At 48.0% G+C, this 18,274-nt stretch overlaps 1 protein-coding gene across 3 annotated transcripts in view; it reads right to left on the reverse strand.

The window, feature by feature from the left end:
• The window catches only part of LOC106853713 (vascular endothelial growth factor receptor kdr-like), a 134,207-nt gene that overhangs the window by 51,289 nt on the left and 64,644 nt on the right, over nt 1–18,274 (reverse strand). For all 3 annotated transcript variants that reach the window (XM_014877140.2, XM_014877139.2, XM_088172974.1), the window contains exons 8-11: nt 17,816–17,933; nt 16,056–16,231; nt 5,145–5,295; nt 2,319–2,424 (exon numbers count right to left, since the gene is read on the reverse strand). In XM_014877140.2, the coding sequence (XP_014732626.2) occupies nt 2,319–2,424; nt 5,145–5,295; nt 16,056–16,231; nt 17,816–17,933 (551 nt within the window). The remainder of the gene's footprint in view (nt 1–2,318; nt 2,425–5,144; nt 5,296–16,055; nt 16,232–17,815; nt 17,934–18,274) is intronic.

Genomic DNA, 18,274 nt, shown 5'->3' on the forward strand with positions numbered 1-18,274 from the left:
TTCTGTCAGGAGGTGTCTGAAGAGCTTCATGTGATCAAAGAGCACCAGGGCTTTGCTGGAAAAACCCGTGCTGGCTGCTGTGCCAGCTTGCTGTGGGCAAATTTCTGGCTCTGGTGACTCCAGGGGAGTTATCCCCATCTTTTTAGCAGCTCTAAACAATTAATTCAAATTTTCATATGTGGCTGGAGCAGCTTTTATTGCTGCAGCTCCCAAGGGTGAACTCTTGATCCTAGACCTCAGATGAATTCCACCTCCTGCCCAAGATCCAGTGCTCAAATCCCACAGGAAAATCCCCAAATCCCCAACCTCAGCTAATCCCAGGTTCCTCACACAGTTCCTGAAAGCTCAGACTCCAGCATCTTTGCTTTTTTATCTCCTTGGTCAATGCAGGTGAATTACTTGCTGGGACATGGTGGGAATGGATTGGGCTGTTCCATTCCTGCTGGGAATAACAACTGAAAAAACTCAAGGAAAAGTCTGAAGACTTTTTCCTCAGTGACTTTTAAAAATATGAGATATATATATAATATATATATTTTTAAAAATACAGTATAAATATATATATAGAAAAATATATCTATAAAATGTAAAATGTAAAATGTAATATATAATATATAATATATAATATATAATATATAATATATAATATATAATATATAATATATAATATATAATATATAATATATAATATATAATATATAATATATAATATATAATATGTAATATATAATATATAATATATAATATATAGACTCCAATTAACATGGAGCCTTGAATTTCAGAAAGGGGGGAAGGAGAGGAACTGTCTGCAATGTTAGCAGGGAGTGAAACCTGAGATTCCTATAATTTAGTTGCATTAATTTGAATAAATCTTAATCAAATTAATAAGAATTAATAGGAAACACGTCAGACTGTGTTTTCAGCCAGGGAGAAAAAGAATGAGCATGCTGTAAATTGTAAAACTATGTAGCTTGTAACTTTAATAAGGAAATATGTAAAAGCTGATTTTATATATATATATATATATGGAGACAAACAGTAGCTCTGAGAGTCTCAAAGCTCTTGTCAGCCCATGCAGCAACCAAAAAGTCTTAGAAAAAGAAGAAACTTTGAAGGTAAATATCACCAATCTCCATTTTTATAAATAATTAGCACTTTTAGGGGGTTGCTTTTACCTAAGATGTAAAATTCTTAAAGAATACATTAAGGCCAAAGCTTAAGGGGCACTATGCCATCGAAATAAATCCAATCTATAAATATCTGCCAGCAATGGAAAAACTCAGGAATGAGGGGTGAACACTGATTTTCTCCCCGTGTTTGCAGAGCTCTGGTTTGGATTATGTTTAGAACTGGAAAGTCTCCCTGAGAAAGAGCAGATGGCCGAGGCACTGATCCTGCCAGATGCTGATTTAGGCTGGACCCAGTCCAGGACAGCACTTTAGCTTTGGGCTTAACTTTAAGCACAGGAGTAACTCCAGAACTCTCCCATGCTCAGAGGTGAACCAGGATTTGGAGGGCAGCGTCCAGCACCCTGCAGGATCAGACACTGAACATCTGGAACATCTGGAACAGCCAAACCTGGAGCTGCAAAGCCACTCCTGGAGCCAGCAGGTACTGCCAGAGCCCAGCAGAGCCAGCAGGCTCTGAACCCACTGAGATTCCCAGGGAACATCAGACAGGGAATTCCCGGGGGGACCCCAGTGCTGCTGGAAGGGGGAACAGCCAGGGAAGTGTCCCAGGAAGGTTTTCCCTCCTTCACTGTCCCAGTTTCTACCTGAGACCTGCACTCTGGAGATCAGAGCAGGTACCTGTGGCACGGTGAGCACACACCTGGACAGCTCCTGCTGCTGGGGGTAGAGAAAACAGGGCAGGACAAAGGGGACAGGACAAAGTGGGATGGGACAAAGAGGGACAGAACAAAGGGGACAGGACAAAATGGGATGGGACAAAGGGAGATGGGACAAGGGGGGCAGGACAAAATGGGATGGGACAAAGGGGGCCAGGACCAAGAGCTCTCCAAGTGTTTCATGAACTCAGAGTCCTTACCAGCGTTCACATCACAGCACCCGGGAACTGAACCACTCTCACACTTTCTCAAGACTGAGGGAGACACAGAAGGTTTTGACCCAGAAGTCTTGGGAGAGTTGAAACAGGGTGTGTGACATCATTCCCAAAGCCCAGCACTGGTAAACAGCAGAGATCTGGGATGATCCCAGCGCCGGGGAATTCCAGGCATGCAAAGAACCCTGAGCAGCTTGGGAACCTCGAGCTGGGGCTGAGCATCCCCTGACATCATCCCCAGGCCATCCCACACGCACCTTTGGTTTGTCCCCCTGCCTCATGGGGGTGTTCTCGATGCTCCTGATCTTGTTTCCTATGACTGTGTTCTCCCAAACCACAACTTTTGGTCCCTCAGGATTGCACCTGGAGGTAGAAAAGCAGAGATGGTGTTCAAGGTAAGCAGGGAGGGGGATTGGAGTGAGAAAATGTCAATCTTAGACAATAATCTCAGGTCTTAAATACTCCTAAGAACTGTTGCTGCTGGAGTCTGTTGCTTCTTTGTGAAATTCCTCCATTCCTTCTTTACAACATTCCAAAATTATTTACAAAGCACCTTGACAGAGGCAAACAAAATCACTGCAAGACCAGCAACGAACCCCCCAATCTTTGCCAAGATTAGAAATGGAAAATACCGGCCAGTTAATTAAATCATGGGAGTTTTATCAGGCTAGTATAAGTTATGTTTCCAAATTCAAAATGCCAGTCACTCCAAGCTGTGGGGAGGTGGATGTCTGTGCTCAGCTTCCAACAGGAAGTGTGGGCTGAAGGAGTAGAATGGATAAATACTGGGATAAGAACAGCAGAAGGCTCCTTTAATGCTGCACATTCCACAGAAGACTCTTCTCAATCTTCATTTTGGAATATGGGCAAGGGGCAGAGTGTGTAACACGTCATGTGGGCAGGTCCAGCTGCACCATCCAGGGCAAAAAAACTTCCCTGTCTCCCTCCACTTGGTAAAACTAAGCAGAGACACGGCTCTTGCCACTCCTAGAAATGCAAAGGCTTTGAGCCCACCACGGGGTTTCAGAAGGTAAAATGAATATGGACTTTTATAGGCACTGACCAAGGGCTGATGCTGCAGAAAATTCCTCCATAAATCATAAATTTGGCTTTTTCCAAAGCCACACAAAGCACGGGGGCAACACCCTGGGTCAGGGCAGGGTTTGCAGCTCTCAGAAGGACCTAATTAGAAGATCTTGAGGGACTTCCTGCAAGGCACAATCCTGTCCTGAGGATGAAGGGGGAAAGCTCAGAGGAAGTAAAATCACATCCCAGCTCTAAGGAACAATGCTGGTGCTCAGGGACTCAAAGGGCACTGCTGAGACAGAGTGGGGGGAGAGAAAGAGAGGGAGAGAGGAAGTCAGACAACAGGAGGAAACGGGGGCTGTGTCATTTCCCACAGGAATCCTCCTCCAGCTTCTGCTGCTGCAAGATAAGGCTGCCCCTGGGGCCAGCAGAGGTAGAGCCACTCTGCAATTGTATTTAAATTGATAAGATCAGAGAGGCACAGAGCTGCAGCCAGGGTTATGTGAGGTCCTTTGCCACCAGGTCACTGCTTTGGATCTGCTTGAGTCCAGCACTCGTGGCCAATCCTCTCCCCTTAGACAGAAAGGTCTGGAAAAGATTTTGGGTCACCCCTGTGGCTTTCCTGGAGGATGCGGGACCTGTTTGTGTGTGGTGTTTCCACTCTGCTCTGGCTGAACCCTTCCCAGACAGAGCCCTGTGCCTCCTGCAGCCCTGCAGTGCCAGCACAGCCATCACATCCCTGAGTTTAATCCAAAAAACCATCAGATCCCTGAGTTTATTCCCACAAAACCATCCCTGAGTTTATTCCCCATAACCATCAGATCCCTGAGTTTATTCCAATAAAGCTATCAGATCACTGAGCTTATTCCCCAAAAACCATCAGATCCCTGAGTTTATTCCCCCAAAAAATCAGACCCCTGAATTTATTCCCAAAAAACCATCAGATCCCTGAATTTAATCCCAAAAAATCATCAGATCCCTGAGTTTATTCCAACAAAACCATCAGACCCCTGAGTTTAGTCCCACAGGAGCTGTGTGGAATCAGCTCCCAAGCTGATGCTGGATCACCCACCATCCCTGCACAGAAAACCTGGGAAAGGATTTCTCCCTGATGTTCCCCTCTCTCATGGTGCCATTCAGCAATAAGTGAGAGAACAAGGCACTATCCAGCAACTTTCTCCCTTGTTTTCTAGATCTCTCTTCATTTTTTTAATGGGTGCAAAGCCTGATTTCTGCCCTCTCACTGCAGGGAGGAGCTGAAGAGGCCAGAACTGTGCAGGACCTGGCTCCTGCAGTGCCCAGGGGCTACCAGGGGCGAGACTGGGCATCAGCCAGGGCTCCTCTCTGCAGCCCAGGGACCTGCAGGAGCACAGGGAATGTCTCCTTAACCAAATCTGCATTTCCCTGATCTGCAGGAGCACAGGGAATTTCTCCTTAGCCAAATCTGCTTTTCCCTGGTCTGCAGGAGCACAGGGAATGTCTCCTTAGCCAAATCTGCTTTTCCCTGGCCTCCTTCCTCTCTGGCAGCTCTGACCCAGGGACTTGGCTGTGTGTTCACACCCCAGCCTGCAGCACAGAAGGGTCCCCAGAAAGCCACAATTCCCTCTCCCAGCTTCAGGGACATCGAGGGTGCCACAAGACCCTGAGCCCAGCCCTTGGGAAATGCCAGGAATCAATCCCAAATGGATTGAAGGGAGCTGAGCCTTCAGCAGGTTTGTCTGGAAAAAGCTCTTGCAGGGCAGAAGGTGTGTTAGCTCTGCCCACAAACCCTGCTGGTTTTGCTTTGTCAAATATTCACAGCATCCAGCAGGGCTAAGGGAAGTCAGAGAGGCAATGCTGGCCAAGGTAAAGGAAAATTCATGATCATAAATGATCTTTAGTCACTTTAAACTTATTTAACACAGTTCAGGTAATACACAGACACAACCAGACACCAGCTGGGCTCACAACCACAGAGATCTTCACTCTGCTTGTGATTTTAGCTCAGGCAAATAGGGTGGAGGGGAAATAAAACCTGGCTGGGAATAGCCATGTTCATCCATAGGGACATCACTTACAGGGTGTCTGTGAGGTTGCAGGGCTGCCACTTCCACTCGATCCTGGGCTCGGGATTCCCACTTGCTGTGCACTGGATTTTGTGTTTGCTTCTCAACTCCACCTTCACCACCTTATCGAAATCTGTTTCCTTTTCATAGATCTTGGGTCTCTCTAAAGAAAAAAACAAACAACACAACAATGCAAATGAGCAAATTTACATCCATGAAAGGTTTTGAAACATTTTGCTGGGAGAAGAGATGATCCAGTGAGGCTCCTGATGTTGTGGGGAATTCCCAGCAGTTCTGAAACACTCCTTCATTATACAGAAGAATACAGAAACAAAGCTGTTGGTTGTGGTGTTTCACAAAACACATTGCAGTGCTTCCACACTCATCCTAATCCCTTTCAAGTGTTGTTGGGGACCTGCTGGAAAATTCATGCCATGGAGCATCTCTTGCTCAGGGCTGCAGGATCAGGCTGAGGACCAGCTCCTCAGGGCTTTGGGAAAAAACACCTTTTTCACCTGAAATTTTTCCCTTTTCTCTGTGTGTGTGAGACAACGGAGGGGAGAAGAAAGTGAGGAAGGAGTGGTGTGGGGAAAACACTTGGAGAGAAATGCCAAGAAATTCTCACCCAGCGCGGTGAATGCCATTACAAATGTCACGGCATTACTCACGTCTGGAGGGGCTGCAAGATCACACCTTCGGACTGGAAATGTCTCCAGAGCAAACTTTTTGTGACACTTTCAGGGCTGCTCGTTGCCAGCAGGAAAGAAAAGCTTTGTCTCCTTCCAGCTCCCACGGGAAGGCACGGAAAGGAGAAAAAAAAAAAGGGAAAAAAGCCCCAAAGTGAACTGAACTTTTGGTAACCTCGGACAGGGTGGGTTGGAGTTTGGGGTGAGAGCACGGGCTCTTCCCTTGTGCAGACAGCTCTGCCCATCCCTGGCCATATCTCTTTGTCTGCTTCTCATAACAGGAAATCAAACAGATTTATTGGTGGGGTCCCTGTGTGGGACACCCCTGTGCTGCTCTGCACCGAGGCCTTCTGACAAGCTGGGAAGTGAATGCAGATTAGATTTCTATTTTTTGGGCTAACTTATTTTTTCTGCTGTCAGGGAGGCCCCAGATATGTAAATATGAGCTATTGCCCACCTCATCAATCTCGAGCCCTTTTCTCTCCTTTTTTTTTTTTTTTTTTTTAATAGTTTTTTTTTGCCTTCCAGCTCTCTTAGGAGAGGCCTGGCCAGGCTGATCCCATGTCATGTTGGGATTGTCACTTGGCATTTCTCATGGTCAGGCTCTGAAAGATCTTCTGACCTCACCAGTGCCTGAAAACACGTCAGTATTTCCTTCTCCACCCCATGGAAGCATTGACTGGAATAGGTTCAGCCCCATCCCATCCTGCCATAAAACACTGGCTGTTCAAAGGACCTTCAGTAGGTCCTGATTAACATTTCCCCCGAGAAACCCAAACCCAAACCCTGGCCCCTGCTTGGGGTGGCTCCCATTGAGCTGAGCCATGGGATTCCAAGTGCTTGGAGATTCCTGAGCAACCCACAGGACAAACTATTGGGACTAACAGCGAATTTCCTTAGCTGGCATCTCATTTCCCATCAATAAATTATTTCTGATCATGAAAATAATTCTGTACATTCTCCCCAGAGGGAGAAGCACATTTTTTATTATCTTGGACGTTTCTCTCTTCAGTCTCAAATCCTGTGTTTGACATGTCTGGACTGACCTCACAAGTGTGATTTCACTTGGAGAAAGACTCCAAGTTCAGTGTGAAAGGTTACACAAGTGGCATGTGAAAGGTTACTCAAGTGTTGTGTTTTGGACTGTAAAAACAAAGCTTTACACACTTGGGCAGGGGAACTGATGTTTGTGTGTGTGAAAGAGCAGGGGGAGACAAGGACTGATCACAATCATTTAATAGCAGGACATTTTTCTGTACTCTTGGTTTACTGTCATTTTAATTGTCTTTCTAACAAAGGAATAATAATTTAACTTGCTCCAACTCTAATAAGAATATACAGGAGTGAGGAGTGAATTCTTCATACCACAATTATGGCACAATTAAAGATGACTTGACGCCTAAAATGAGTCCAAATGATTCATCAATTGAAATAATCATGATTTATGATCAAGCAATTATTTTTTTAAAGTGTGAGGACAAACGCCTCCCCATCTGTTCCTTCACATAACACAGAGGGGGTGGTGGCTGATTGAGGGCACAAATTCAGAGACTGGAGAACCTGTCCAGGTGTCTGTGCCTTTCTCCTGCAGAGGTGGTGGTGGAGGTGGTGTCACCCTGCAGGTGACCCTGCTCACCTGTACAGGACAGGGATAGGGACAGGTGACCCTGCTCACCTGTACAGAACAGGGACAGGGCCCTTCCACACCCCCAGTGCTCCCCTGTCCCTGTAGGGTGCTGGCCTTGGAGCACTGAAGGTTTAGGGGGCAAAGTGGGATCCTCCTACAGGGGATATTTCCTGGGATGAAATCTTTCCAAATTCCTTTCCAAATTCCTTTCCAAATTCCAAAAACCTTTTCCTTTTCACCTCTGACCATGCCCCTGCAGGCAGCTGAAGCTTTGCCCTTCTCCATGCTGTGCCAAATCCTATTTACAGCAGTTGCCTCCATGGGTGATGGAAACCTGATTTTAATAGTTGAAAAGTTCTTTAATGGAAATTTTCATTCTGTCTCTGGTGGTTTGTTGCAGAGTGTAAAAAAGGAATGTTCAGATCCCTGTTGTGGTGTACCTGCATTCTTGCCAATCTCAAGCCATATTTGCAGAATTCTGCAGCCATGACCTTATGTGTGATCACAGCTGGGAGCAGAACTGTTTGCTGTGGTGGGACTGGTCTTTTGGACTGGCCCACACTGGCTGGTTCCTCAGGGCTGGCACCTGCTCAGTGTCCCCACCTCAGCCCGAGGAGGAGTTTGGAGCCCAAATCCCAAATGCTGGCATTCCTGAGAGTGCACCTGGCAGAGTTCCTGTCTCTCCCCCTCCTTGGAGAGCTTTGCTCTGTCTCTCACTGAACAGCACAGGGATTGTGCACAAACCCTTATCCCTGCTGGGGCAGGGCTGGGGACACAAATCCCTCTGCCAGAGCAGCTTTTCCATCCCCTTCCTCCCCTCTCCATCCCTCTGTGCCTTCCCAGCCCTGCTCCCAGGACCTCTCCCAGCCCTTGGCCCTGGCCCTCCCCAGGCTGAGCTCTCTCAAGCAGAAGCCAAAAAAACCTTAAAAGCTTTCTGGTCCCTGGCTGTGTGGGGAAGGCTTTAAATGTATCCAAAGAAATGGCTTTTGGTCCTCTTGGCTCCAAGTGTGATTGTATCCCCAGCTCTCCTTGCAGAGGTGCAATTGCTGCTGTGAGAGCTGACCTGAATAAATAAACACTTGGCTGCTGCTGCACTGGGAAATGCAATCAAAAAGCACTTCTGCTTGCTGTGGGTTTCAAATTGATCAGCATTATGCAAATCTCACCTTCCTCGCTGCTCTTGTCTCCAGTTCGTGGCATTAGGAGCAGATAATATGTACAGGGATCAGGACATGAACCCCTCTGCAAGACTCTTCTCTCCCTAAATTCCTTCCAGGTGCCATGAGGGGGTGTGCACCTGTCACCCAAAGGAGCATCCAAATATAGAGGACAGCACAGAGAAAGTCTTTCTGCATTCTGTAGAGAAACTTTGCTTTCCTTTCAGTGCCCTCTGACTGAACTGCTGTTTATGCACCTTCCCCACTACCATTTAAAGTGCTTCAGAAAATCTTTTCACATTAAGCACATCATTAAAATAACATAGAGAGGCCAGTGAAGCATTAATCTCAACTTTAGGTACTTTGCTGGACATGGGGCTTCATTAAAACCCTTGATGGAGTTGCAAGTTGTTTCCAATTTATCTTTTCTGTTTCTCAAGCCCCCAAAAAATATTTGCACTTGGGAGCCTTCTATCTGATGTTTGTACAGTACTTAATGGAAATAGAAGTGAATATTCTGTAAGGTAAGGAGGGAACTTCCTACTGCAGGCTTGCACTGGGAAAGGCTGAAATTTCCCCCAAAGTAAAACCTAAAATGACAAAGTTGGCTGGGTTTGCTTCACATTTCTTTCGTTTTTATTAAAAGGAAAGACAAACACCGAGTGAAACAATCTGAAAACACAGCTTGGGTTCCAGACTGACCACTGCATTGTGTTTGAGCCTGGCTGATTTTGGCTGGGTGTTTTTCTGGGGCTGATTGTTGCTGTTTAGTTGTTTTTCTCTGCACCCAGAGCTGCTCCCAGGTGGGTGCACGGCTCTGTCCCCAAGGTACCTGTGAGGAAAAGCTGAAAACGATGCCCAGGATCTCTCTGTGAGTCAATATCACAGCCAGGAACAGAATTAGGGACAGGATTGTGCCCCTGCCTGATCTCCAGCTGCTCCATTGTGACCCTTTGGGATGGGCTGGGAGAGAAGCAGGCATTGGATCCTGGAGGAACAGGTATTAACAAAATTCCCAGGGAACTTGACCTGCCCCACAGAGAATTTTGGTGTTAAAATGGCAGTGCAGCTTGGTTTGGGTTTTTCTGACCTGAGTCACTTCTGGATGTCTCTCTCTTCCCAGAGCAGGGATAATTCTCTTTTCCAGTGCTGTGTCATTCACCCCCAATGCAGCTTTGGGGCAAAAAAAAAAAGGGTTTCCCTCATCTATCTCCCCCCACCTTATTTTTGACAGAGTTCTGAAGGAAATGGGTAATGAAGAACTGCTCACGTTAAGCAGAGCAGGCAGTTTTTGTAGGATTTTTCTCTCTGTCCCCTTTCTCTGCTTTCCAACAATCAGTTAATGCACCTGCAGGTTGGCTGAGGGGCAGGAGCTGCCACTTCCCCCCTCACTCTGGGTTTTAGGGGCTGTCACAGCGAGGCTGCTGCTGCAAAGACACGACTTGAATGCTTCAGATCCTTCTGGCAAACTCCAGCAGGCCCCCACCTTCCTCTCCCTAAAATTGCTTTGGCCACTTGCAGCAAAATGAAAATAGCTCATCTGACTTTTTCATCAGGGGCTCTCCTGGGAGCTGCAAGTGTGCAGCAAGGGTTTGGATGAATGTCAGGGGGGAAAACTCTTCAGGATTTGTTCAGGAAAGGGCTGCTGCAGCCTCCTTGTGCGTTTTTCTTTCATAAATCCCCCAGAAAAAGTTATTTCTCTCCTGCCTGTGCCTGATAAGTGAGGCTGGAGCACTGTGTCCATGGGCTGCAGACACTGCTCCCAGAACCCAGGAGGAAAGCAAAGCCTTGGACTTGGAAGCACATTGGAACTGGGTTTTATTTTGGGATTTCTAGTTTAGCTCTGCTGGCCCAGGAGGTGGAAAATTCGATTTTCTGTTTTGACTTGCCCTGAGTGGCTCATCCTCCGAGGAGCTGGGCAGGAGCTGGATGTTCTCCACTAAGGAAACCCAGCCCTGGCAGGACCCTGGGGAAGGAACAGCCATTTGTCAGCCTGAGCATCAGCTGGATTTCACCAAGAATCCCAAATAATTCTTTCCCAGTGTTCAGCTCAGGGATTTCAGTGACCCTTTCACACACACAAGGGGCTGTGGGATGTCCCCTGTGTCCTGCACTGGCTGTAGCTGAGATCCCCCATCCCAAAAGCAATTTTCCTCTGCCCTGGCACAGCCCTGGCATTAACCTGGTCCCCGAGGCTCCTTCCCCTCTCCCTGCTCTGGCTCTGGGGCAGCTGATGGGTTCTGTTCTCATGGATCACCACGTATTTCTTGGCTTTTGTGGAGATCACCAGGGGCTCCTTTGATGTCCACTCATCCCTTGCAAGCCAAGGAAGGTCAGGCACAGAATTGCCTTTGATTTTTAAACCAAAATATGAAGGGCTGACTGCAGAGCAGGGCAATGTGCATCAGTGAGTGCTGAGGAGCTGCCTGGTTACAGATCCAGGTGTGAGCAGTGCCATGCACCCCTCTCATCCCAGTCCTTCCCAGGACAGGGGGAATTCACAGGAGCCCGAGCTGCTGCTGCCTGCTCTGCAGGCAATTCCAGCCCTTAATCCTGCTTTTCTCCCAGATACAGCACAAGCTTGGGGGATCAAGGACTCCACGAGGGAATACAACTTCAGCTGGCTGGAGCAGCTGGAACCCAAAGCAATATTCGCTGGAAGAGCCTTGAGGGAGCACAGGAGAGAAACTTTGGGACAAAGAAGAAAGGCAAAGTGGCGAAGGAGTTTATTCATCCCACTTTTGAATTAACTGGTGCTTCAGTACTCTGCTCACTCCCTAGGTGGTGGCCAGAGCACGCTGGCTGCTCCAAAAGGGCTCAGCAGGAGCAGATGAGTTGGACAAGGGTGAGGATGAAACACAGTCTGCTTGCCCAGAAATAGATTTGAGGGCGTTGTTTATGTTTTGTTCTGAGACTCCAGCCCGGAATAACTCTTTTCTCCCACATTTCTCCTTCTTGGCTGGCTCAGATTTTCAGCCACCAGCTGTTTGCTAGGATTGTTCCTTCTCCTTGCTCCCTCCCTTCCAAATTCTTCAGGACATTATTTTCTTGAAGCTTTTCTCAATAAGAATTTAATCAAACAAAACAAAACCACAGCAACCCGCCGCTCCTTGGACAGCGTTTGATGTGTAAATATGTAAAGAAGGAGTGTTTAGAAAATGCAATCAGCTACCTCCCGGGGACCTGAGTCCTACAATGAGCCAAGGTGACTCCACACAGAGATATGTGCTCCTGCAAGAATAAATTCCAGCTGCAGTGGGAGCAGGGGTGACCAGAGGCACAGCTAAGCCACTTCTTACAGAGGCATTTTTGGAATGGCAGCACGATTCTCCTCCAGGCCAGGCAGCTCCTTCCTGGACTTTATTCTCCCAGTTCCCACCCTGCAGCTCTGGAGTTATTTGCCCGTTTTTCTCCCTCTCCACTTGATCCCTCCGCAGGTACTCCTCAGTTTTTTGGGGCCAAATCAAACACTGGGGGAAATAGTTCCTAATGTTTGACTCACCCCCATGGAGTGAAACACCCCGTGCCCACAGTGGGGCAGAACTCTGGGATTTCTCCCAGTTAAATCCCCAGGAGGTGACTCCAAGGAAAGCAGGGCAGGTCAGGAGAGACACTGCCCACAGGGCTCAGGAAAGGGATTTCTGATCTTGTTCTCATCCTGCTTAGAGGGTTCTCCTCTGCTGCCATTATTAGTGAATAAAACTGCCCACATTAATACAGAGCAATTCGAGGGTCGAGCCCTGCTGCTGTTTGTACTTTGTTGATGAAAAACAACTCACAACGATTTTAACTTCGAAATTCCTCTGCACCCAGCCCAAATATGCAGCTGATGGCTTTGTCACAGCAAGCTGAGTGCCAGCTGAGTACCTGTGGCACATTAATGAAGGATTGTTGTGAAGAGACTCTCAGAAGAGAGGGCTCTGTGATTACTGATCATTTCTGCACCGCAGTGTCCCCACGCAGCAACAGAAAACATTCAAATGACATTTATCTCCTCATTCCAAAGCCTGGTCAGGTAATTTTCCCTCTTTTTAACACTCCCTTTCTTTGCTTCACCTCTGAAATGAAAGGCTGGCCCTGGGTTTGGGGAGCAGTGCTGTTATCCAAACAGAAATTGCTCCTCACTCCCAGGGTACGTGGTTATTACTCAGCAGGAGATTTATCAGGTGCAGGCTCCACCTTTTAGCCACGATGCAAAACTGATACTCCAACCACTGCATCCACTTGAAGCCCAAGAGGATTTTTCCATCAACTCCACTAATCCCTGTGTTCAAATCCCAGTTCCAGTAATTGCAGGCTGCCTCTGGTTCTGAGCAGAGACATTAATCACACCTCCAGCTCAGGGGTGGTTTCTTTCAGGTAATCCCTGCAGAAAGGGGCTACAAAAGTGTGTTTGGGTCTCCTTCTCTTGTCTGCAGAAACTCTGAGCAATTTCATCCATTCAGGTGTGATGCCCAGATATCAGTCATGATGGCTGGAGATAAAGTGCCAGGTTATTTGTGGAGAGTTAAGGGGAAAATTGCAATCTGCTTTCAGTTTGGAGCTTCAGAGTGCACTTGAAAGGAAAGCCCTGAAGATCTGAAAAAGCAGCTCCTGGAAAAGCTGTCCCTGCCCTCTGATGGGAAGCACAAGAGAAAAGGAAGCTTGGAGAAGCTTCCAGAGCCCAGTTTGTCCTTTCTGGGCTCTGACCACATGAATCTCAGTGAAACGAGTCTGTCCTGGGCTGAGTGCTTCACACAGAGCACATCAGGGTGGTGCTGCAGGGGAGAGCCTGGCAGGGATGGCAGAATTCCCTGGGAGCTGCAGGGATGGAATGATCCCCTGGGTGCTGCAGAGATGGAATGATCCCCTGGGTGCTGGGTGCCAGTCCAAACCCAAGCAAACCCTCCCTGTCTGCAGCCTCAGCTTCCACCCAGGGCAGCCCTGGGCAGGGCTTTGCCTGCTCTGCTCCCATTCCCTGACTTTCTGTCACCAGGAAAGGGACACTTGCTCTGTGTTTTTCCTGTACATCACCACAGGACAGTTGGGGACACCCTTGAAGCTGCTGGACTTTGAGGAATGGAGGGTGTTGCAATTTGTCATGGATTGCAATACAGGATGTAACCAAAAGTGTGGATTCTATCCAGCTGTTAAAAACCAGCTGTGGCAGTGATCCTGATCTCTGTGGGGATCTCTGCTGTTCATGTTCCAGCTGTTCACCCAGCTGTGGCAGTGATCCTGATCTCTGTGGGGATCTCTGCTGTTCATGTTCCAGCTGTTCACCCAGCTGTGGCAGTGATCCTGATCTCTGTGGGGATCTCTGCTGTTCATGTTCCAGCTGTTCACCCAGCTGTTGCAGTGTTCTTTCTCTTGCCCACAGCCCATCCTCCCTCCAGGAGATCTCTCCTGTTCATGGCCATGCAGTCCCAGGGCAGGGCTGATCAAATTCCATCATCCCATTGGGAGATGCTCCAGCCAGGGCAGGAGCCGAGCATTTCCTACCCAGATCAAAGGGGAGATTTGGAACAGCAGAGCAGCCTTTTCCCACTGGATCCCAGAGGAAAACCAGAGCCTTGCACATCATCCCTGCAGCTTTGGAGGAAAAGTGCACCTTGTGCAGGAGCCCTGCTCCAGCAGAACCACATCTGTCACTGCAGGAGGATGCAGCCACCATGGAATGGGACTGCACCAACCCTGACTGACTGACGGGGGCACCTTGGATTCTCACTCTGCCCCTGCTCTGGGTTTGTTCTCTGCAATACTGCATTGCTATTGGCATTTTCCTGGCAAAGAACTGTTATTCCTGTTCCCACAGCTTTGCCTGAGAGCCCCTTAATTTCAAAATGATAATAATTTGGAGGGAGGGAGTTTACATTCTCCATTTTAAACAGGGGCTCCTGCCTTTCTTAACAAACACCTGTCTTTCAAACCAAGACACAATTAAATAATTGTTGCTGATGAAGCTTTTGCTGGGCTGAGCCCTGGAAAGGCTGAGGATGAGCAGAGCTGTGTGAGGCATGGGATGCCCCAAGCTTGGACACACCAGAGACATGAAAAGCTTGTGCTGGGATGGTTGAATCCTGAAATAGCCTCTTGCTGATAGAAAAAGGCTCTGTTTGTTTTTGGTTGCCTGTTTGGGGAACAGCTCCTCAAGGAAACACTCCCTTCTGCACACAAACACCAATATTTACCTTGACAAGACAGTTTATTATCATTCTTAATTTTCTCTTCCTCTGAACGTTTCCGTTCTCTGAAGAGGCAAAACCATTGTGTGGAAAAACAATCTCAAGTGGACAAATTATGCAGCTTAACACGTTCCTCCTGCTCAGCTGAGCTGCAGGACCTGACCACGAGCATGTTCTTGGCTCCCTCCTCTCCTAAATCACACATTCATTTATGTCTTATTTCAGGTTTTTAACCTATTATGTCTCACTGAACATTTTTAATAGGTCAGATGCACCTAAGTGACAAGTTCTCTATTTTTTAGACATTATTCCTTTCTGAAAGGTGAAATGAGAGAAACACAAGTGCTGGAAGCAACAATACATAAGTGCATAAAAATTGGACAATTGAGAATATTTTTAGGTGTAAAGAGGGTAAGGAGAGAAGAATTCACCACAGAAAAGAGAGCAAACCTGTCTCAATAACTACTCACAGCCCAAGTGGAAAATACAAAGGGAAAGCAGAGCTAAATTTTGCTGAACTCCTACTTGGCCTCATAACTCATAATTTGTTGCCAAATTCAATGGATTAAAAGAGGCAGTGGATGTGCAAAGAGACAATGTGGCTGTGTCCTGCATTATCCAGCCAGGGAGGCTAATAAATGACATTCCAATATCTATTTTCCCTCTATGGCAAGTGAACCCACTTCAGTGCACACCACGGTTTTCTCCAAATTCCCCCGAAAAAGAACCTGTCCCTCAAGTGCTGCCAGCAGAGAAGGGACAGGAGAGAAAACACAGATTTAGGAAGTGGATCTGGAGCAGGATGATGGACAGACATAAAAGCCAGGGCAGCTCCTCCAGTTCCTTCCACCATTCCCACTGGGACCCTTCCTGTCCCAGCAGATGTTTGCCCAAGATGCTTTGAAATCTCGAGGGATAAAACTTCCAGCCCTTCTCTTGGGAAACTGTGCCCCCAGTTCTAGGACCTCTCGACTCGATATCCTCCCAAGCTCCAATAAAAATGTGAAATTTGTGCCTTTTCCAGGCATTTCCACCTCCCTGTGTGGAGCCAGTGTCCCAGCACTCGGTGCTGTGGGAGGTGCAGGGTCCCAGGGGAAGGGACTGGAATGATGCAGGGTCACAGCAACTCCTCAGAGCAGCTGAAATGAGGAGTTCAGTGGTTCCAGGGAGAGGTGGTGATCCCTGGGCAGTGCTAAACCCTGGGCAGTGCCACCCATTCCTGCTGACCCCCACAAAATAGGACAAACAACCCAACAAAAGGAATTTTTTATACACGAGTCCTTCCTTACCTGTCACCACCAGCTGCATGGTGAGGTTCTTGTAGAGGCCGTATTTGGGGTTGCTCAGGACCATGGTGTAGTTCCCAGCATGTTTGGGTCTCACATCTCGTATTCCCAGCCTGAATTTCAGTGGGTCTGGCTCGTAGCAGGTGTGGTTGTCCTTGATCAGTTTGCCATCCTTGTACCTGTTTGGGAAGTTCCATCAAGGCTCATCACGTCCCTGTGAACCCTCAGAAACCCTGTCACCCACAGTATGGGGTAAAAGTCATCCCAGCAAGGGAAATGCAGGTCTAGAATCACTGCTTGGGTTGGGTGTTTATTCCTGTTATCCTTCCACACCAGAACTGATTTGCATCTCCAGTGCTGTGGGATGGATCCATTCCACACAGGAAAAATGTGTTTTATTTTATCTGAATGAACAGTGCCTCTCACATGCTCAGCTATGACCTAAATGCCCCCAAATGAAGGTGGGTGGGCAACACCAAGTGTGGGAAATCACAGAACAGCAAAATGTGTGTCACTAGTTTTAAAGGGAGAGCTTAATTCAGCAGAATTGTCTCTCAGGATGTCTCTGTGAGCCTTTACTGAAAAAGTTAAACTCTGTGAGCTGGAGAAGCTTGGCCCATAGGGAGGTCAGTGAGGAATTGCCAGCCTGGAATATTCCCTCAGGGTGGAACAGCAGCATCTGCAGGAGAGGCTCCTCTTCACTGCTCAGCCCACAGGCAGGTTTATGCTTAGGAAATAGGCCAGGCTTAGGAAATAATAGGCCAGGCTTTGCCACACACAGAGCTCTGGGCTGGGTGGAAGGATGCTGGGGCATCTCCCACTGCCTGAGGATGCTGGAAACTTCCTTTGCAGCCGTAAAAACAACCATCCTGAGAGACCTCCAACATCAACAGCTGGGGCTCCAAGGGAAAGCAGCTCTGGTGGTCCCAGGCAGCCACCAAAGAGCTCCAGGCTGAGCCCAGCAACAAAGGCTTGGCAGGGAGAAGGGGTCAGTCCCCACTTCAGCTCCTTAAAAATCCCCATCCCTAAATAACAGCAGCAATTAAAATCACCTCCTGGCACCGATTCCACTGAAATTAGAGAATTTCATGTTATTTCACTGCTAATAAAATGCAGCAAGCATTTTATTAACAACCTTCTGCTGCCTGCCAGGCTCTCAGCTGCCTGAGGACAGGTGCTCCAGGGAAATGCCACCTTCTCTGCCAGGACAGGCAGCCCCTGGCAGCTGTGCCATGGGATTTAATGCAGCTAAAGATGTAAAAGGCATCGGATGAGGTCGTTAAAGACAGAGCAGGAGAGAGGAGAAGGGATGAAAGAGTAAAGAGAGACTCAAACGTCTCCTGGAGTTGTTGTGCTGCCCCTCCTGTTGAGCAGATCCATTGGTGGAGCCTTTAGTTTGCTCAGGAGGATTCACTGCAAGGATCTGCTGGCACAGGATTGAAAAGTTCTGGAGAGAAGCAATTTCTTATATTAAAAATATAAAATATATCCTTTTCCTCTTATCCCCTGCCCCCTTGCAGAGGGTGAGCAGGAAACTCTTTCCTGAGAGCTTTCCCCAAATCATCCCGTGCCCAGGGAAAGTCAAACACACATTTTTCCTTGCATGGCTGGGAGAGGAAATCAGCCTGGGAATGGGGGGTGGCTCAGGATCCTGCCAGAGCTCTGAGCATTCCCAGCTGCCCTCCCTGAGCAATGTGGGGATTTGTTCCAGGCAGGGATCCTAGAGGAGCTCGGGCATCCCTGCTCCTGCTGGGGGCACTCACCAGGTGACAGTGGGACGAGGGAAGGCGTCCACCTTGGCAGCCAGTTTGAGGGACTTGTGTCCTGAGATGATCTCGTAGTAAGGTCCCTTCTTGTGGGAGACAGTGATGTAGGGCTTTTCTGGGGAGAGAAATGAGAAATTCCAGGGAGACTTGGAATGGCAGCACTGCCACAGGACAGAGCTCATATCTGAGATTGCTCTGATCCCACTGGGAGTTTTTTCCAGTATAGACCAGCACAGAACCAAATGGGTCAGGCTGTTCCTCAGCTCCCCTGTGCAGCCCAGCCCATGAGGAGCTGTTCCCACAGGAAGGAATTCCCATGGAAAGCAGAGGATGTGCACCTGCATCACCCCTGGATCGGTGTGGGAAGTGCCTGGGACATCTCTTGTCCATGTGGAGCCAGCAGGATGGATTTTCCAGAGCCTCAGCTTTTCAAACAGTTTTTACAAACAGTTCAGC

Source organism: Sturnus vulgaris, chromosome 14 (assembly GCF_052056855.1).
Source record: "Sturnus vulgaris isolate bStuVul1 chromosome 14, bStuVul1.hap1, whole genome shotgun sequence".
Lineage (NCBI taxonomy): Eukaryota > Metazoa > Chordata > Aves > Passeriformes > Sturnidae > Sturnus > Sturnus vulgaris.